Raw genomic sequence first — 21,059 nt, 5'->3', positions numbered from 1 at the left:
TATCGGCTGTTTTGCGGTTACCCGGACCTGATTTTGTCCTGACACGAGGAAACTTTGCTCGCAAAGAATGTAAAGCATGGAAATACCTTCAAAAAGGCGAAGTCGACGTTGCAGGTTTAAATTCTATGTAAAAGAACTTCAAAAAGTAGAGGAAATTCAGAAGTAAACAGAAAAAATAATATGCGCGGCCAAAAAGTATGTGCGGGGCGCAAAAAAAAGTTTTTTTTATTGTTTTTTTTTCGTTTTTTCGAATTTTAGGTGCGGCAAATCAGACGAACAAATGATCAATTTGTTGTGGCCTAAGCCAATTTCTGACCACTGTGCGCAAGAGTGTAAGCATGTATCTATGTTTCATACAACTTAGCATGAATCAAAAGTCATATTGTGTCTTTAAAATAGATACTGGCAGGTTCCCTATTACTGGGCTGGGATCAAGATGTATGACTTTGTAGCCGGAAAACAGCGCTTAAAACCCAGCTACTTCCTGTCCAAGAAGAAAGCCATGGAGTTATTCCCCATGCTGAAAAGGGACAAACTGGTCGGGGCGTTAGTGTATTATGATGGTGAGCGTCTTTATGATACTTTCTATTCTGTACATATGTTTACTAGGTAAAACTGTTCCAGGAACATTTATTAGGTTTGTTAAGTTGATCATAGGGAATAATATAACTATTATTGTCTTCGGAAAATTCTGATGGAAAGCTTTTAGCATTTTATCATTCTTGTTAAAAAAAATCACAATGTCCAAGGTTTGACTCTTGCTAGAGTAGTCATCGAAATTAGACTTACGGATGAATAAGCCTGATTTCATATACTCTTGCTTGGCAATTTTTCTAACAAGCCCTGCCTATAAAATTAAAAATTTGAGCAAGCCCGGATGACATTTTGCCAGTGCAGGGCTTGCGGGCTTGTGCTAATTTCGACCACTGTTAGACGCACGGTCTTAATTTATCTCAGGTGTATGTCAAACACTTCTAGTTCAGGCGCAAGAGGATGCAATAAGAATGAAGCTATTTTGATCAATATGAGTTTCTGAAGACTAACAGGTATGGCTTTGAAGATAAGTAGCTTTAAATACTGCTCTAGACCTTGATAATGACTTAGACTGATTGTACCTTGGTAGTCAGATTGACTCCTGCGCAAACACAGTTAGAGAGTTGCACTCACATACCTACTCTGCCCTTAATCTATTCTAGGTCAACATGATGACGCAAGAATGTGTCTCTCTATCGCCATATCAACAGCGCGGTTCGGGGGCACAATAGCGAACTACACAGAGTTAGTTGAACTGTACAGAAGTAAGGACGCGGACGGGAACGACGTTGTTACTGGTGCAAGACTCAAGGACAGGCTCACAGGTGAGTTAATTTGCCTTACATAAATTGTTTTTATTCATTTAGATAAAGTTTGAATAAAATCAGATTTAAACTTCTGCCTTACTGTAATTCTACAGGTTACATTGCTGTCTGGTCTTCATGTATTAGTAACCAGTATTATCAATTTGCTGTTTTTACTATGACTAGTGAAGTTGTTGATGTTTTAAATAAAGTCTGATTTAAAATGTGTAATGTTCACACCACCCCACAAACAGAAGCAAATTTACCCTTTTGGGGTCCAAATTAGTGAAAAAAGACACCCACCCATATACTAAGAAAATAATTGCCTTCCAAAACCCCTACCCCACCCCACCCCCACCATCACCACCTCCCCCATATATATATGTTTTACTGGAATACTCAGGGCTCCCCCCGGGTTCTAAAAAGTTGCTGCCACTTTTTTTGGGGGGGATAAGGGGGCCACAAAAGGCCCTTACGGGTCCAGGGCAGCGCCCTTTGTGGCGATTTAAAATAATGAAAATATCGCAAAAGATGCGACATTTTCATCAATATGTTGATTTCAGTCTAATGCCTGCATACAATAGTGTCATAGAATGAAAAAATACAATTATGAGATAAACTTAAAATAAATGGATTTCAAAGAAATATACATTGTCAAACTACGGCCATACTATCCTAATAAAAAATTGTCTACTCTTTACTCCAGCTAACTTATCGGAAGCCTTATCAAATGGAATGTAACATTTTTTATTTGTAAGCATACTCAAATGACTCCTGTTAATCTTTTTGACATTTTTTAAACCCATAGAATGCTGCATATATAGCAATTACAAATTGCAACAAAACTGAAAGCAAATATATTTTTAGCGTGACAACGTCATTACGAAATTTGCATATCACATGACTTTCAGACAACCTTAAAATATATGATTTGCATTTTGAAAACTTACTCAAAGCATTTGAGCTAAATATTAAAATTGTTTGCTAATAAGAGACGTTATAGTTAAAGGATGTCATTGTTAATCCATTAAACCAATAAAATTCCGCAATAATTTGCAGAATTGACTGGGCCGTGACTGCTTGCCCTAATTATTGGATTTTTTGTCGCACCAGCTGATGAGCTTGATTTATAACAGTGACAGAATCGATTATCATGCAGGCCGCATGGGCACAGCTTACGTCATTTTAAGAAAATATTTTCCATAAATAATTGTTGCCAGAAATTTGCCAAATTTGAAAAGTTGTCTTCCACTCTTGCGATTTTGTCGCAAATGGCAACAATGGTGATCGCCAACGGGAAGCCTGATACTCCTCATTTAAAGTAAAATAAGGAATATTTTGTAAATGTCTTGGTGCTGCTTGCCTGAAAACAGTTCCACATTTTTGCCTTAAAACTAGTGTCTGAGGTCTGACCAATTTGGGTCTGACATTCAGTCCCATTTCAACTGTGAAAATAAAATTCCCAACTTTATGTTTTGGAAATAAAAACAGATTGATTGATTAATTGAAAAATATTCCTTAATAAAAAAATTGGACCCCCAATCTATTTTGCATGGAAGAGTTGATGTATCTCTTTAGAAATAAATTTAATCACCTACTTTTTTCTAAACTGACAATTTTTAAAGCATTCTTTTGCATTTCTTTGCAAAATTTGAGTTTCTAATTTTTGTCAAATTGACATATTTTTCCCAATACCTTGATAAAAAATGATGATATCATGTTTGAAACCACATAAAAGAAACATTACATCATATAAGCTTCATGCTCTTATTCCATAGTTTGTAAACTTCAAATCAATAATGATGATAGTGATGTGCTTGTTGTTGAAATTGCCATTAGTCAAGGTTTGTCGCATAACTGTAGTAAATGGTCCATTACACTCTGTGAATTAGTACACTCTTGTAAGAGCAATGTCTGTGGGACTATTCACACATATTCTTACTATTAAATATACATAATAAAATGAAACGCTGGTTTTGTGAAATTGAGGTGATATTTTATTGCATTCTAGCTATTAACTCTATGGTTTATGGAGATGGGAATCATTGATCTAGTCGAACATTCAGTGCTCCTTAAGAATTTTCTTATTAAGCTTCCAAATACTTTTCACAAAAAAAACACTAAACCAAAAAATACTGTTCTGTAAATTTATGTAAATGCGATTAAAGAGGAATAGGGAAAGACATTTATTTTGTTGATATTGATGGGGGGGAAAAGAGCTTTAGTAATGAGCCTTACGGTGTTTCACGAGCATATGGGGCTTCACAAACATACTGGGGCTTCACTTACATACGGGGGCTTCACTTACATACGGGGGCTTCACTTACATACGGGGGCTTCACTTACATACGGGGGCTTCACTTACATACGGGGGCTTCACTTACATACGGGGGCTTCACTTACATACGGGGGCTTCACTTACATACGGGGGCTTCACTTACATACGGGGGCTTCACTTACATACGGGGGCTTCACTTACATACGTATTGCACACTGATGAATATCTTAATTGAAGGTGTTTTTAATACACTTTGAGGTATTGCTTCGCTGTCTCTGCTTTATTCAATGATATTTTTTAATCTGAAACACCCCATGTTAAATGAAAAAGTCTATCTCCAATTTGAACAGATGGCCATGATTAAGTTGGATTATGAGATAAACTGTGTAAATAAAATGTTTATTAAAATTGTCTTATTTCAGAAAAAGAGTTTGACGTGAAGGCAAAGTGTGTTGTCAATGCCACTGGGCCTTACACAGACTCAATACGGACCATGGGGAGCCCCCAGACTCCCAAAATCTGTCAGCCCAGCTCCGGTGTTCATGTAGTGCTACCCAACTATTACAGGTATAAACATTGTCTATTTGGCCTTTGTCTATACACCATTACACATGTCAAGGACTTCAGCTTTATTAAAGTGGCTCTCTTATTCAAAATAAATACATACATAGAAACTCCTGCATCCAGTCAGCGCAGTAGACAAACAGGCAGATATATCCAATGATTCATTTGACGTCAAACTAGAGCTTTAACATTAAAGACACGGAAGTTGTCATCAACATGCTGTGTATACTCAAACATACTTAAATGAACACTCTTATTCAAAATCAATACATGCATGTATATAACAAACATCAATTTTGACTGATAAACCATTAACTTCTTACTAAATAATGCATTTATGGAAAATATGAATTAAACAAAATTGTAACCGTGTGTTTAATTGCAGAAAGTGAAAAATATTAAATGATTGGTGAATGGTAAAAGATACAACTGTGGTCTATTAGACTCAAGGTAGAAATACCATGTTGTATGCGCATTTCTTTCAAATTTAACTTCGTAAGAATTATTGTTTTTGACATTTATTCATCCTTTTTGGAATATTTAAACAATATCATTTATTGTGGTAAATCTGATTTGGGAGTTAGAGTGCATCTTTAAGTGCATTAGTTTAAATGATATGGATTTGGCTTGAACTAAATTATGGTCAAGGTGTTGCTGTTATTCTATTTCCCCATTTTTCAGCCCCCAGAACATGGGACTACTGGACCCCTCCACCAGTGATGGAAGAATTATCTTCTTCTTGCCGTGGCAGAACATCACACTGGCAGGTTGGTAGCCTTGTAGCCAGTATATGCCTGTACTTTAGAGGGGCTTGTTCATGTTTTATAGGGTCACAAATAAAACAATATAATTGTGTGTGAAATGTAAAGAAAAAGCTTGTAACAGTAATTACACATAACCAAATTACACATAATAGAGCTCTTGTGTTAAGAATTATTAACAAAGCTCTATTGTGCTGTGAATAAATAAAGACACTATTGAAAATTGAAAATCAAGGGCTTATTTGCCAGTTGGTGTTTGTTCATAAAAGTTATTAAAATAACTCAAATTCATGCAGATTTAAAAAAAAATGCCAACATTTCAAGAGCAAGTCCCTTTCAATTCTTTCTGATTCTAGGCAGCTCACAATGATAGACTGTTAATAATGGTTCAATAATGTAGTTGTTTAGTACATCAATTATCTCCCTTCATTATCTCCCTTGACAATTAAATGACTTCTACAAGATTTTCTTCCCTTAGATTTACTTCTACAAGATTTTCTTCCCTTAGATTTACTTTTTTTGTAGAGCAGGAAGACAATTAGATAAAAATATCTTAATTGATTTCTTACCTATAAATCTACAACCATAAAACTGGTGAATTTTCAGGCACCACAGACAATGCGTGCGACCTGACGTTCCAGCCAGCCCCGACCGAGAAGGAGATCCAGTTTATCCTGAAGGAGGTCAGAAACTACCTGCACCCGGACGTAGAAGGTATGTGTTGTGATAGATATTAACCACTAACCTACTGGTTAATGGGAAGTAAAAACTAAAATCTGCCAACTGGATTTCAGGGCTGTCATTTGTCTACAGACTGATGGACTTTCATGCATCTGAAGGCTCCAAGAACCAAAAGAAATTGTTTTTTAACTGATAATAAAAGTTGACTGTTGACTTAGCCCTTAGTCTAAAGCTGCCCCCAAACTCTTCGAAGATATGGTTTTTCAGTCACTAGTGCTTGATAACCTGAATTTATCCCAGTTTGAAAAAGCCTTCACTTGGGCCATTGAAAGTGTAGCTTGTGTAAATAAAATTGCTTTTTGATGGATATTTTAAATATATATTTGTATCAAAAGTTTGACGGTTCATAAAAAAATATAAATAAAAATTAAACTTAATTACATTTGTCTATTAATTTATTTGCCAACCAGGAAAATCAAAATAAGAAATAAAATTCAATAAACCGATGTAATGCATCTATTTTTAGCCTTCCTGAGCACAAAGGGTTTAGCATGAACAGTTGTGATAGGGTGATTGTTGGTTGTTAACATTTTCCTTCAAATGACCTCCTTCTTAACCACTGGGGAAATTCCATGTTTTCTTTCGTTTTCTTCCACAGTTCGGCGAGGGGATGTTTTATCAGCCTGGTGTGGTATTCGTCCTCTGGTATGCGACCCAAACAAGAAGGACACTCAGTCAATAGCCAGGAACCATATTATTGAAGTGTCAGAGGATAAACTTATCACTGTTGCAGGTATTGTTGTTACCCTTATTTCTCATCTATAATTAGCAGTGGAAAAATAGTGAGAAAAACTTGGGTCAAAACTCTAATGAAGGGAAAAAATCATATCTGGGCAAATTTCTTCCAAGTACATTAATACAATATATAGAATGTAGGCGATAACCATGTTCTGGGAAGAATAATTGTGTACAATCTATCATAGAATTTGGTCAGATTTTCAACTTGATTTTATAAACACCTATTCTGCCAAGGTGCTGGAGAAAGCAAGAAATCTATTTTTAGACTGCATGTGAGTTTCGTATTAAAAGCTATTACATGAGACATGAATGAATTACTAATGATGACTATGAGTAATTTCTTAAAGGCAAAGTCACTAAGGTATTATAATATAAAATATCACGTTAAAACAAATCCAAAATTTCAGTTCTATGATTATTATATAAACCTATTCTTGTTTCCAGGAGGGAAATGGACAACTTACCGACATATGGCTGAGGAGACAGTTGACCGGGCGATAAAGGAATGTGGACTCAAACCTGCCTCGGGCTGCCGAACCAAGGGCTTGATGTTAGATGGAGCCCATGGGTGGTCACCCACAATGTTCATTAGACTGGTGCAGGATTTTGGTATTGAAATGGAGGTTAGTATGATTCTGTTTGTACTCATGTAGTTATAACCAGTCTGCATATTTAAGTTGATTTTTTATTGAATAGGTTTTTGATTTTGATTTTTATCTTTGATATTCACAATGGAGATTGGTGTGTTTCTGAACAAGGGAGGTCTATCAAGGTAATAGAAATTTGGATGAACTAACATATATAACAAGTCTGTACATTGTCTTCCAGGTTGCCAAACATCTAGCTAACACGTATGGAGACAAAGCGTTCAAGGTTGCAAAGATGGCAACATTGACTGGAAAGCGTTGGCCTGTGGTTGGCCGAAGACTGCATGAGGAATTCCCCTATCTGGAGGCGGAGGTTTGGATAATTTGCCTCGTCTGTTTTCCAAACATTTAAGATTAAAGGCATTCCTATACATTGGTGATTTCGTAGGAGGCTAAGTTAGGCAAAGAATAAAGAGTTTTAAAGCTTACATTAGCCAAATGTATAAAACCTCTGATCGATTGACCACATGTTATTTTTTGGCTAGTTTGCACATTCAAATGATTTGTTGGGTAATAATACTTACTGGATACATTTTGCCTTATCATAAAACATTTCGGCTAACTTAAACTAAAGAACATTTTAGTATTATACAATCTACTCAAAGACAATTGTGAATGCCTTGGTGTAGTCAGTGTCATGGGAAAACATTTATCTTGGTAATAAATAAAAAACCAGTTCAAGATGCTCATATAGAACTTGGTACTCATGTTTCCAGAGACATCATGCACATGTAAAGCAAGGTCCATAACTCTGACTTGAAAAATTGTCCAGTAATGCTCCATTTGTCCCTGTGGTGCTCTTGTTATATGAAGCATTCCCTCTTTACCTTAAGCAGAAGTATATTTTTAGGCCTATGTTACTGTTTATACCAAATGCTTTTGTTCATAGGTCAGATATGCCATACGTGAGTACGCATGCACTGCCATCGACATTATCGGGCGTCGTACCAGACTTGCCTTCTGTAATGTTCATGCCGCGGAAGAGGCCCTTCCTAGGGTCATAGAAATCATGGCCGAAGAGTTGAAGTGGAATAAACAGAAACAAAAGGTAAGGTTTATTTAGTTAATTGACCTCTTGAAAACTACATGGGTAAACATGTGGTGTTAAATTTGCAGTGTTTATTTGGAAAGGGCATTAGAACATAATTAACTATTAAAGAGCAGATAAAAAAAATAATTCAGCAATCAATTTTAAATTTGTGAGGGCCTTTTGAATACACATCCAGGCAGTTAAGCATGATCGCTTTTGAGCACATGTTATGATAGGAAGAAAGGTGAAATAAAGGTTATATGAATCTTTTAAGATAGATGACTAAAATATTTGTATACTTGTTTTTGATAATTATCACAAAAATAAATTGAAAACCTCTACCAAACAAAATCCCATATAGTCCCTCAACCTCCGCCCGCCCTCCACCAAACCCTCTGTTGCTTTGTGATATCCACCAGTATAACCTTTTCACCAGTTTATATTACACTAAATTGACTAATGATCTCCTCACAGGAGCAAATGGAGCGGGCAAAACGCTTTCTACGGAAGGAGATGGGCCTTGATTTGGGCCGCGTTAACCAGGACGAGCCCGTCAATCTCACAAAGGTCGAGATCAACGACTACATCAAGAGGTTCCGCTCCTTGGATAAGGACAACAAAGGATATATCACTGTGAACGACCTCAGACGATACTTTAAGGTAAGTCTTATTGATGGTTACAATATTTAATATTTTTATGACCAAAAATAGCAGCACATAGTAATCTGACAGTTTGTCTGTCCATCTGTCCGTGTAGTTTATGATCAATAACAGTAGAATGCTAAGGTCCAGAGACCTCAAACAAACTTGAAGCATGTTGGATATGATCAACAGATGAATGCTATTGATTTTGCGGTCAGTTCGTCAACGGTCAAGGTCATAGTGACCTCAGAAAATCTGTTTCCTATCAATGACAGAAGATTGCTTATGCCAAGAGATCTTAAACTTGGTTGGCAATAACCAGCTGATGAATGCTATTGATTTTGAGGTCATTGAGTCGAAGACCACGGTTATGTTCACCTTGAGTAGAAAATCTGTTTCCGATCAATATATGACCAATGGTTTAGCTAAGAGACATGTTGATATACACTTTTCATTTCCATGTACATACTTTACTCTGAGTTAAAGATCAATATTCCAAACTTCATGGGAAGGGAGGGTTAGGTCATCAAGAAAATATATAACATACTCAAGGCCACACAGGGCCAACTAATGGCTTTCTGTCCAACAAGTCCTTTCTGGGCATTTTATGACTTTCCTGTGACTGCTCTTGTTTTGATTGAGGAAAGTGCCGACCATATCTTTAATCAAGTTTGAGGAAAGTGCCGACCATATCTTTAATCAAGTTTGAGGAAAGTGCCGACCATATCTTTAATCAAGTTTGAATTTGCATTTTAAGAGGTCAGGAAAATGTATTCTGCACAATTTAATTGCATTCAAATGTCCCTAGGATGATATTCATGTTTCTTAAAACAGAATGCACCCTATAGGACACAACATATTTTGAAAATGTTTATAACTATGATCCTGGTACTCGTGTTTTGCCCATATGTGACATGTGCCTGTTACAGAGCATCGGTGAGCGTGTATCAGACGACCAGCTGCACGAGATGCTCAGTGAGGTCGACCTAAACAAGAATGCTCAAGTGGATATGGGAGAATTCCTACAGGTTCGATACTTGTTTACATGTTCACTCATAACAAGCTACTGGAAATCATTTATATGAGTGGGCTTGAAATTTCGTGGTTTTTCGAAAAAAAGGACAATTTCATGGGTTCTGAAGTTTGTCTGCAAATTCACCATGCACTGATATCATGTTATGTATCATCTATGTCATGCAGTTTTTGACACTTCAATGAAACAAGCACTAACAATTGACTTTAATTTATTATCATTAAGGTTAAGTAATATATAATATAAAACATATTAATAGTAAAAGAAACAATGAATCCGGTACTTACAAGTTGTATACCGCGAACATGTATGTTCATATGAGGACATGTATACCCTTAGGTATACCTGAGGACAGTATGATTTCAGAATTAAAGGTCAAATTTTAGTTGGGATCTTGAATTCATGGATAAACCAACCTACAAAATCCACGAAAATTAATGTCCCACAAATATTTATGATTTCACAGAATTTGAATTTCATTTAGGTTGACTTGAACTTTCAAATTTCAAGGGGACATGATTCAGTTTCCCAGACCTGGTTATAACTTACTATAATATGCTGCTCTATCGTTTGTAGATTTTAGCTCGTCTGCACCTAAAACAATGAGGTATTGCAATAGTGTTGATGTTGTTGTCCGCAGCTGCGCCATGCAAAACATGAAACTATGGCCATTATTAAAAAAAACATTCAACTGAGGTTTTATCAATTGTTGTTTGATAATGCCCCATTTTGACAAAACAAAAAGACATGAGTATGTGACATCCGCTTGCTGTTCTCTTGTTGTGTGGTCTGTGAAGTGTGGTAGATACATTGGGGTTTTTGCCTGCTGCATCCCTGTTGTCCACATCACACTTTACATCAATTACTTTGAATGACTAGTTGTAGAGTTTTCAAACTTGGTATGCACATTATTTCTTGATTTTTAGGTCTGTGGGTCAAGTTATTTTCTAGAAAAGTGGTTGGCAATTTGACAGACAACATGTCTGATTCACTGAATTCTAATTTACATCTGATTGCTGATAAGCCATATGGCTGTATTAGATTTATTTCTGTTAGTAATAAGGCAAACTCAATAAGTTTGACTTGAACCTCTTTACCCTAGAAGAACACTGACAGGTTAAATACTAGTCTATAATTTGTGTAGTTTTATCTTTAACTGATGAGCTGTTTGGCAGAATTTTCAAACATTACTTATAAGCAAAACTCAGGTGTGTGGACATGAACAGAAAATCTAAAAATAAATCAAGATATCCAGTCACTGTTTCACAACAAATGTTTAGGTAGTAATACTGGCTTTTTTAAAAAAGTGTAAAAAATGGTCAGTTTATGTGAAGATTGTTCTATTAAGGCAGTTAAACATTATAATTGGTTTGTGATGTTGACTGAATAGTTGGGGAAAATCTTTATCTTTGTGGTTTGCATGTTGATAAAAGGGCCATTATGTCATTAATATGTGATGATGTTAGATAAAATAAATAACTTAACAAAGGTGAGCAATTCAGTTTGTGATTATTGTAGATTCTTAGCATTCTAAAAACTCATGATGTGGAGCACAGAGATTACGCCTTGCCGGGAAAAAAGCATCGACAAGTGGCCGCGGGCTGGTTTAAGAAGGAGTAACCAATTTGCTGTAACTCATGTTGCAAGTTTAAAGTGGCTTTCAGTCCATTAGCTGTTAAACATTGATTGTTTCTGTTCTGTTGAAGTTTTTGGTTTTATACTTTCACAAAACGCTACTCCCGATTTGAGAAAATGTCCTCAATAATAATAGTTCACATCTATATTGTTTCTGAACATGTCCTAAATTACAATATTTCCAATCTACTTTATTAGAGAACATATCCTAAAGAACAATATTTCCCATCTATTTTATATCAGAACATGTCCTAGATTACAATAGTTCTCATCCTTTTTTATGAACTTGTCCTAAAAACTTTTCCCTTCTTATTTTATTTCAGAAAATGTACTAAATTACAATATTTCCCATCTTTTTTATTTGATAACATATCCTAAATTACAATATTTCCTGTCTTTTTTATTTGAGAACATGTCCTAAATAACAATATTTCCAATCTATTTTATTTCAGAACATGTCCTAAATTACAATATTTCCCATCTTTTTTTATTTAAGAACATGTCCTAAATTACAGTATTTCCCATCTATTTTATTTAAGAACATGTCCTAAATGACAATATTTCCTATCTTTTTTATTGAGAACATAAATTTATAAATAACAATGTTTTCCATCTATTTTCTTCAGTTAATGTCAAATATAAAAGCCCAGAAAGCGCCATTAAGGAGAAGAAATATTGATGATGACTCCTGACAACTATGACATGTAATGTACATGCATGACACATTGCGAGCATTTTGCAAGGGGGGGTGTGGGTAGGGATAGAGTTAGTGGGAGTTGGGAAAGGGAGTGGGTTCGGGGTGGGCGTAACTGTTTTCAAAATGTGTGTTTGATTTAATGAGATTTTAAATTGCATAAAAATGAGCTTTATCTATATCGATAACAGTATGAAATTACTCTGTTTTGCCGAAAAACAACACCTTTGAAATGAAATACTGGTTAAAAACAATCCATTTTCTTGATTTTCATTCACATTCAGTATACCAATGAATAATCATTAAATAGCAGAAAACTGAACATGCACACATTTTGAGATAAGTTAACAATCAATCGAGTGTGCCATGCAAATACCTGTGCCGTTATTTTGACAACTATATTTGGTGCTTGAGATTTATTAACAGAGCACTGAAAAATTATTGATACAGTAAAATGTATCATCTGTTCAAACTACCTCTCATTATACAAGGTTTAACAGTGTTTGCAGATTTCGACATTGCGTTTCAATAATTTTTCGGAATTTCTTCCAAGACTGAACCTTTTTCACATAATAATGTTTGTTTTTTTCTTTATTTTTGCATCACTTATTGTCATTTTTTTTCACTTTTCCTTTAATGATGCGAAACTTAATACAGTTGTCGCAATTAGCACAAGCCCGCAAGCCCTGCACTGGTAAAATGCTTTCTGGGCTTGCTTGAATTCTGGGTTTTATACAGCAGGGCTGATTCAAAAAATGAATTTGGGCTTGTTCATCCAAAAGACTAATTTTGATGATTGTTAATATGTTTTTAAAAAATTACCACTAATTGCAAGATGGTTATAGCTCAATATAGAAATATATGGCATAACAACATTCTCGCCTCAAACTTGTCGATCATCATTCTGTCCGTTAATGGTAAGGAATTGTGCGTCTTCTTTATTAATAAATGTTGTTCAACAAAAAAGTTAATGAGGTTTTGTCAAAACATTGATATAATTGGCGGTGTCATATTGCAACAACTGTTAACCTTGGCCATTTATATATTCTGTAATATTTACAAGAAACTTAACACACATGTTACAAGTGACAATACACATGTGACAATATATTTATGTGTAGTAGGGCATATCACTCTGGCTTCAACAGATACAGGGTTTATTTATTTATCCACTGCCAAACGAAAGGTTTTGGGAGGAGGGTTATTTATATGGCGTTGTCAGTCTGGCCTCTTTGGTAGGGTTTGGTCAGATCATGCTTAAACTGGGTCAGAAAATTTTCCTTGATGAAATCTCAACGGCTTGTGAAAGTGGGTCATATGGGGTAAAAATCTAGGTCACTAGGTCAAATCTTATCTTGATGAACTCTTGGACATACATATAGGTCAATGTGATCAAAAATAGATAACTAGGCCAAATCTTAGATAGTTTTCTTTGTCTGGAACCATATCATTAGAACCATATTTTGGTAGGGATTAGTTAGATTATGTTCAAACTTGTCCAGAATTTTTCCCTTAATCAAGTCTCATCCACTTGTAAATGTGGGCAAGATTGGGTAAAAATAGGTCACAAGGTCAAATCTTAGAAAACATCTTTGGAACACTATTGAGGCATTATAGGTCAAATCTTGAGAACATTCTAGAGGCTAAATATCTGGTCCAATATTTATTAAAACTTAATCAGAATGATTGCCTTGATGAAACAATTGATGAGTTTAAAACTGGGTCACCTGGGATCAGACACTAGTCTTTGAAAAATCATGTCCAGAACCTAGTATTGGTATTGATTTGTCATCCTTTCTTCAAACTGAGGTCACATGGAGCCAAAAGCTAGGTTATAAGATCACAGCATAGAGAAATCATGGGACCAACGAAATTTATTCAAAATATTTGTCTCAATGACACCTTGGGTTAGTTTGAAACTAGGACACATGGGGTCAAAAATATGGTCACTTAATCTTTGCATATGACTTCTAAAGGCTATACTTTTTGCAATATTTCTTGTCCAATATTCATGAAACTTCTTCATGAAATTTATTCAGGATGCTTACCTTGATGAAATCTTTTATTAATTTGAAACAGGGTAACATGGGGTCAAAAACTAGGTTACCAGGTCAATTCTAAATGCTACACTATAAACAGTATTCTTTTATTTCAAACAATTGCAAACAAATTCATATTTTATATCCAAAACTTGAGTTTCATTCCATATACTTTGCCATATCTATTAATGAATTTGCTTGTTTTGTGTGGGTTTTTTTGTAAGAAGGGCCAATTGAATTGGGCTGAGAAAGATATGTGGTTAGTTGGTGAATGGAACATGATGAGAAAGTCAGTGCTTCTAGTCCAGCCTGGTTGCTGCATGGCCCCAATTAGTCGCTCACTGTCAGGCCTTTGCAACTTTAAATAATTTCAACATCAATGTTTTTGTGTTGTATCAATATTAACAAAAATGATTAAGATACCAAATCCTTTTCATAAGAGTTTGTTTAAAAACTGGCAACCCAAGTCTTGAAGCCAAAAGAGTCAAGCCAGCCATAGAGCCTATCATTTCTTCTCTTTATTCATCCCACTTGCCAATTATTAAAGCTTTGGACTAACAAATGACACCTTCTTATTTCTAAGGTTTCTTTGATGTCTAACATCCCTCTTTGTGACCTTAGCTAATTTATATTCTGTAGTTTTACTCAACATGACTATGTTTCAGACATTAATTTGTAACTCAAATGTTTTACGGAGAAAATTGATCAAGGTATTTTCATAGCCTTTGTGTCATAGGTGGTCATAACTGGAAAACCCATCAAGATATTCATATGAAACTTTGTTCACATGTTGAAGGAGACAATGTGCACACATGTAGCAAGGCCCATAATGCTGGCTGGGATAATTGTTAAGTAATGCCCCTTGATCAAGTTAAAAAATCAGACAGGCATCAACATTTTCTTTAAAGCTCTCTTGCTTTTGATGTAACAAATCAGTGTGTGATTGTTTGACATCTTGTTGTACACTGAAGATGTGAATACATCAAAGTCATTATGATTTTATGTAGCATTTAGCACTTAAGATTGAACTATATATTTTTATTTAAAGAATGAATTGTATAGTTGATGTCATTATCAGAGTATGAACTCTGTTGGACTGGTTAAAGTTTGTGGAGTTTGAAGGAGCCCAACTGTGTTCATATCCAGATAATGATATCAATCACGCAATACATTACTTATATTTACACCAAAAGTACATTATATCTTTGCAAAATTGTTTAGAAAAATACTGAATTTCATTTAAGTTAACATTACAGTTATTTATTTTTTCACGCATTTGGTAAATCAAATGGCCCGACTGTAACTGGCAACAGTTTATTATATGATGACATAATAATGCAGGAAAACTTTATTCACCTCATAGTTGATACATTTAAACTTTTTAACTTACAATCAAAATGCTAATGACAAAAATACATTTAACATATCATAAATTAAAACTTTCCAACATATAAAGTTTGTTGTGGCCTGCTGACACAATACATTGGCAAGATAAAAACAATCAATTCACGATCCTTACATATCTAATGATGTTGCATTCATTGGAAAATATTCGCAATTGCAGAAAGGCTTTTCATTTAAGGAATGGAAGTTCAGGTGTAAATATTAATTGATTTTTAACAAAATTTTCCTGTCTGTAAAGCGATGAAAAAGAGGTGCTGACATAGTCTTGGTGTTCATTTTTTTTTCAACTTGAAGAGGTGACAAGACAAGAAAAGAATACAGTTAATCCTTAGCACATGTGCTCACTATGACAATTCATGCATTACAATGTATGTTTATATTTGACATGTGAAGAAAGTCTCTTAACTCTGGTTTAAATGATTGTTGAGTGATTTAAAAAAACAGACACGTGCGCCATCTGCTTTTGTTACAATCAATCAATATATTGTTAATACGCTGAGTGTGTTCTTTCTCTTCTAGAAGTGATTAGGTATTGGTGAGTAAATAGCTGAACACACTTGACATTATAGAACACCTTTGGGTTATAAACGAATCAATTAAATATGAACATCCAGGCATTTAAAGCATGTTATATTTGTAACATTTAATGTCTGCACTATGTATATACTCATGACAGTTAACTGCAATTAGGGCTAAGTGCAAGATTTGCGTTACTATATATAGGTTTTTTATAGGAGGGCGGGGTGTACTGCTTATACTACTATTGTCCTTCATCCTTGGATAGGACAAGGCAAAAGATGGACACCGTCTTAACTTCTATATATTTACATTCATTCAGCTCACCTGGAATACCCTAATGGATTAAATAACTCAGAAAGCCTCATAAAATTTGTATTTAAAGTGTTAAGGTATAGATTCTAAATATTCTGTAATTATGAGCGATTGTAGAAAGAAACGATTGATTTTCGATAATACTATATTTCTTAAATCTGTGCTGCTAATGTCAAGGAGCTATTTCGTATCTAGGTGAAATTTTCACTGATGAAAATCTCTCCTGGGTTCAAAATCTCTCCTAGGATTGTTGACAGAACGGCCCTTGGATGTTATAATGTAAACCATGTCAAAGCATTGACACTGTGTAAGTGTTTTCTTTGGCCAGGAAAGATCAGGAATGAAAAATTTTCCCTGTAAGAGCAATTTGATATGAACTTGATCAGTACTTCAATTCCAAACTGTCTTTCGTTCTAGTTTTTCTATTGATGTTCTTGTATCTTCAAGAGATTCATAGAATCTTTAAACCAAGTTATTTTCTTTATTGCTTCCATAGTAGCAGGCAAAGTTATCAACACTGACATTTTTGCACCCAAATATTTTGCTTTAAATATCATATATCACGTGGCTTCTACGGGGTAAGGCTGGTTGTTCACACCAAATATGTTTTAACATACAGTAGTAATTCAATAAAAGAAATATTATGAGGAGATTTTGAATTAGTTTTTACTTTATTTTTTAGCAGTTATGTTTTTATTGCTTTATGTAAGATTGTATGTATATAAAAAAAAAGAAACGCTTTAAAAATATTTGTTTTTCATTCTATTTGCAATTGAGTTACAACTGTTCTACACTTCAAGGGTAAAATGCTGTCTCAAATCATTGTAAAGTATTCTTTTTTATATCATTTTGCTTCACTTTTTATGTGTGAAAACTCTGCTAGCCTACATGTATGTCATGGGGCTACAAGGTACTGTATGGTATAGTTTTCATAAGATGTAAAACTTTAACAACTATTCTTTTCTCAATTTCAGCTGATGAATTACATAAAGAAAGGCAGTGTTACAAACTCCAGATTTGCAAAAGCTGCAGAACTAGCTGAAGATGTAGAAAAGATCTCAGTGGAGCGAAGCGGGGGTGGTGTCTGAAGAGCCTGGCTGTTCTGTAATACTCCCACTTTCTCAAATTGACTTTTCTTTCAAGCTCTCTGAAACAAAAACGTTCACTGTTAACTTTAAGTAAACTTAAAGCTACAATAATGATTGGAATCAGAAAATGGTGGAAACATTAGTGTTGGCTGTAACGTAAAGCATGAACAAATATTTTCCGTGATTTTTTTTTTCACAACAAATAAAATAATGATAAAGATTTTTGAAAAAAAAACATTACTTAAATTTGTGAACAAATGATTGGATCTGCCCGTGAGAAAGAAATTTTCATTATCTTTTGTCTTTCTCAATAAAAAGATTATAGTTATTGACTTAGCTGTGGTGTCGGCAGCATTTGTGTTTCGAAAAATTTAACCTTGACTGTAATTTAAAAACCGTTGAAGGTATTCAAATGAAACTTGGTACTCATGTTGCCAGACACAATACTCACACGTTAAGCAAGGCACATGACACAAGTCAAGTCAAGCCCTTATTTTTAAACAAAAACAACCAACTGAGTGGTGTTTGCCATGAGGCACTCTTGTTTTTAGTTATGTTTCATCATTATGTCTTACATTGTATGTATTTGTTGAGTGTTAAAATACTGTTTCTGTTTTTATCGTGTTATTGTTAAAGGATGGAGGTCTGTTTTTAAATGGTTTTTAACCTTATTTTTTTAAGAATTCATAAAGTACATGATTCAGCGATTTCATATTAACAAATGATAATTTGCAGCTACAAGCGAAGTATAATTTCCTGATGTCAGGAGTTGAGCAATTTTTCTGTTACTTTCATTCTCAAACTTTTGATAAAATGTCAATTTAACAGGTGTAAATTGAAAAAGCATGTGATATAAATAACATTCTGAAGACCTTTTGGTGACATCATTCTGAAGATTTTCAAACCACCACAGTGACTGCAACAGCGCTTTTTTAGATATGATCAGAAAGCATTTTTTTTTAAAGCAGTGAATATACCATGATTTTTCACTAAAAAGCATAGAAAATATTACTTACTAGCCTATAGTGTAACAGAGATTTTGCAATAAATTCTTAACATTTAATATATTCTCAAATGTTTAAAATTTGTTATCATGCACATTATATGTTCTCACGAAAAATATTTCTAGATTTGTCGATGATGTTATTTGCCATATCTTCACATGTAGCCCTTTCTGTCTCTTACAATATCTCATCTATGGTCTGGGTTTGTTCAGCTCAGATATTGACAATTTATGTTTTCTTTTAAATTTCTCCACTCACAATCGAATACAATAATTTGTTTTTATTTATTTACATATTTTTATAAGTGCTGTATAGAAATTGTTACTAAGGCTATAATTAATAAATAGTTGTTAGGCATAAGCCGAACAACCCACAAATTCTCCTTGTTTACTCTCTCCGGACATTTATTTTATTCTATTTTATTTCAGTTTATCATTTAAGGGGTTAGGAATTAAAAAAAACCACCAGCCCCTCCAAGTGTTGATAAATTGAGGTCAAACAAGGTATTTTTTAATTGTGGCCTAACGTGACTTGTTAATGATTCTAACGTGGCATTCTAAATGTTACTATGTTACATTGTAAGTGCTTCATTTACTAGTAACTACAGTGCTAAAAATTTGTTCAGATCAAATTCCATTCTAATTTATTTCTTCATAGTTGATGATGTTGCCATATGTTTGTGTGTGTAAGTTACTGTTCTTTTTACTTGTTGTAAATATGATAAATCGATGAAATTTACATAAGTGTCATACAAATGGACTTTATAAAACAGATGTATTAATCTTTGACTTGAATGGCCACCAATGTGATATTATATTTATATAATAAATACTAATGTTATGATTTACAGCGCTTCAGACATCAAACATTGCTATATATTTCCCACATTTATAACAATATTTCTCCACACCATGTCATGTCAAAGACTACCAGTACTAGTTTTGTTATTTCTCAGAAATATGTAATGACATTATTCATGCTGGCAATGTCATTTATGATGTTATACATATTATTAATTAAAGAAAAGTCTTAAAACTTTGCTGTGAGGGTAAACAGTGGTTGTACTTGCGATGTATGATACTGTAACTAGAAATTAGTCATCCTATTGAAACAGAATTGCATTGAACTTGCAGTAGAATATTTGTTTACATCTTTTGTAGTATAAACATGATACATTAATTCACATATGTATAAATTATAATATAGCGTCCATTTTCCATTTTCCAATAGCATGATATTAATCATTTTAATGTTTATTTCATTTAAACAATTGGATGGCTTCTTTCATTAATGAGAAAGTTGAACCATTCTAAGATATAATCCTTTGCACCTTTATGCTGAATAATAGCAGTTTGTTTGTAAATTATTTTTTTTAAATGTCTGATACATTCGACACAATTGTAAAAGTATACATGTAGCCTACACCCGTTCTGTGATGCCTGCAGAGCATGGTAGACGTGTACGAATTACTTTGTCTGGCGGTGTTGGTGTCTTTTGTTTCAAATCAGTTATTTTTGAAAAACTTGGTGTCAAGTCTTCAAACTTGGTGTGAACATTAGTCATGGTCAGCAGATGACCCCTATTTGTTCTGGGGTCAATAGGTCAATGGCAATGGTGATCTTTACCAGAACAAGTATGACAGGTGACACATTCGATGGCAGAATTCCAGTCTGCTTTACGCTATTCATATTTTGTCAAAGATTTGTTAAGAATAATTACAAGAGTTAGTGATACAAGAGTCAGTTACAAGTGGCATAATACAAGCTGTGGTAATAAGGTGAACTTAAAAATAAGTGTATAATTATATACATGTGATAGTGCTTGATATATTTTAATTTGTTGCAATAAAACCATAATACTAAGATTTGCTTTAACTAAGAGAATATGAAGCACACATTGATAATACAGTTTACAGATGTATTATGCACTTGTATAAAACTTATAATATATTCATAAGATATTTAAGATCTTAATTCCCTGTTCATTTTGTTATACTTTTACATAAAAAGGTTATATCTTCTGTGTTTAATATTTCTTGTGTATAAAGACTTGTCATATTTCTGTAGTTGAGTTGCCTACACTGTTTGCTTAACTTACATTTTGCAATAAAACTTTCAATAACATCTTGTTACCTAGTTCTACAGCCTACAAGGTCCAGTCCATTCACTAACGTCTCGAGTCTGAATTTGAAATTCAAAGACTCAAAACTTATAATTCTAAGGCATCTTGGCTTGAGAAAAAAGGACCAAAGATTCTCAAATACTCCGAGATGTTACTATTGGACCTTTAACTTCTATAATTAACAATAGCATTTCAAGTGGAGTATTTCCAGATCAACTACAAGATCATCATTCCAATTCACAAAGGTCTCAGACATAAATTATCTTAACAATTATAGACCTATTTTAATTCTTCCTACACTTTCCAAGATACACATTGCAAATCTACTAAGGAGTTTTCTATACTTCATAATTTTCTTTCAAGCTTTCGACAGTATCATTCCTGTCGGTAAACACTGTGGTAAAATTGTTGGAACGGTTTCTAGATCTCCTTAAAGCTTTTGATCTTGTTGATCTCTATATTATTTTGCGAA

At 34.1% G+C, this 21,059-nt stretch overlaps 1 protein-coding gene across 2 annotated transcripts in view; it reads left to right on the top strand.

The window, feature by feature from the left end:
* LOC128240354 (glycerol-3-phosphate dehydrogenase, mitochondrial-like) overlaps positions 1-20,589 on the top strand; it is a 28,693-nt gene extending 8,104 nt beyond the window's left edge. The window contains exons 6-18 of one of the 2 annotated variants that reach the window (XM_052956972.1): positions 400-563; positions 1,197-1,358; positions 4,038-4,182; positions 4,861-4,946; positions 5,547-5,654; positions 6,280-6,414; positions 6,864-7,042; positions 7,248-7,379; positions 7,956-8,114; positions 8,571-8,756; positions 9,668-9,766; positions 12,033-12,110; positions 17,349-20,589. In XM_052956972.1, coding sequence (XP_052812932.1) covers positions 400-563; positions 1,197-1,358; positions 4,038-4,182; positions 4,861-4,946; positions 5,547-5,654; positions 6,280-6,414; positions 6,864-7,042; positions 7,248-7,379; positions 7,956-8,114; positions 8,571-8,756; positions 9,668-9,766; positions 12,033-12,098 — 1,621 coding nt within the window. In that variant the 3' untranslated portion in view covers positions 12,099-12,110; positions 17,349-20,589. The remainder of the gene's footprint in view (positions 1-399; positions 564-1,196; positions 1,359-4,037; positions 4,183-4,860; positions 4,947-5,546; positions 5,655-6,279; positions 6,415-6,863; positions 7,043-7,247; positions 7,380-7,955; positions 8,115-8,570; positions 8,757-9,667; positions 9,767-12,032; positions 12,111-17,348) is intronic. The other variant, XM_052956971.1, reaches the window with a different exon arrangement.
* Positions 20,590-21,059: the final 470 nt, after the last annotated feature.

Source organism: Mya arenaria, chromosome 7, assembly GCF_026914265.1.
Source record: "Mya arenaria isolate MELC-2E11 chromosome 7, ASM2691426v1".
NCBI classification, from domain to species: domain Eukaryota; kingdom Metazoa; phylum Mollusca; class Bivalvia; order Myida; family Myidae; genus Mya; species Mya arenaria.
This window is presented reverse-complemented; position numbering and strand designations above follow the sequence as displayed.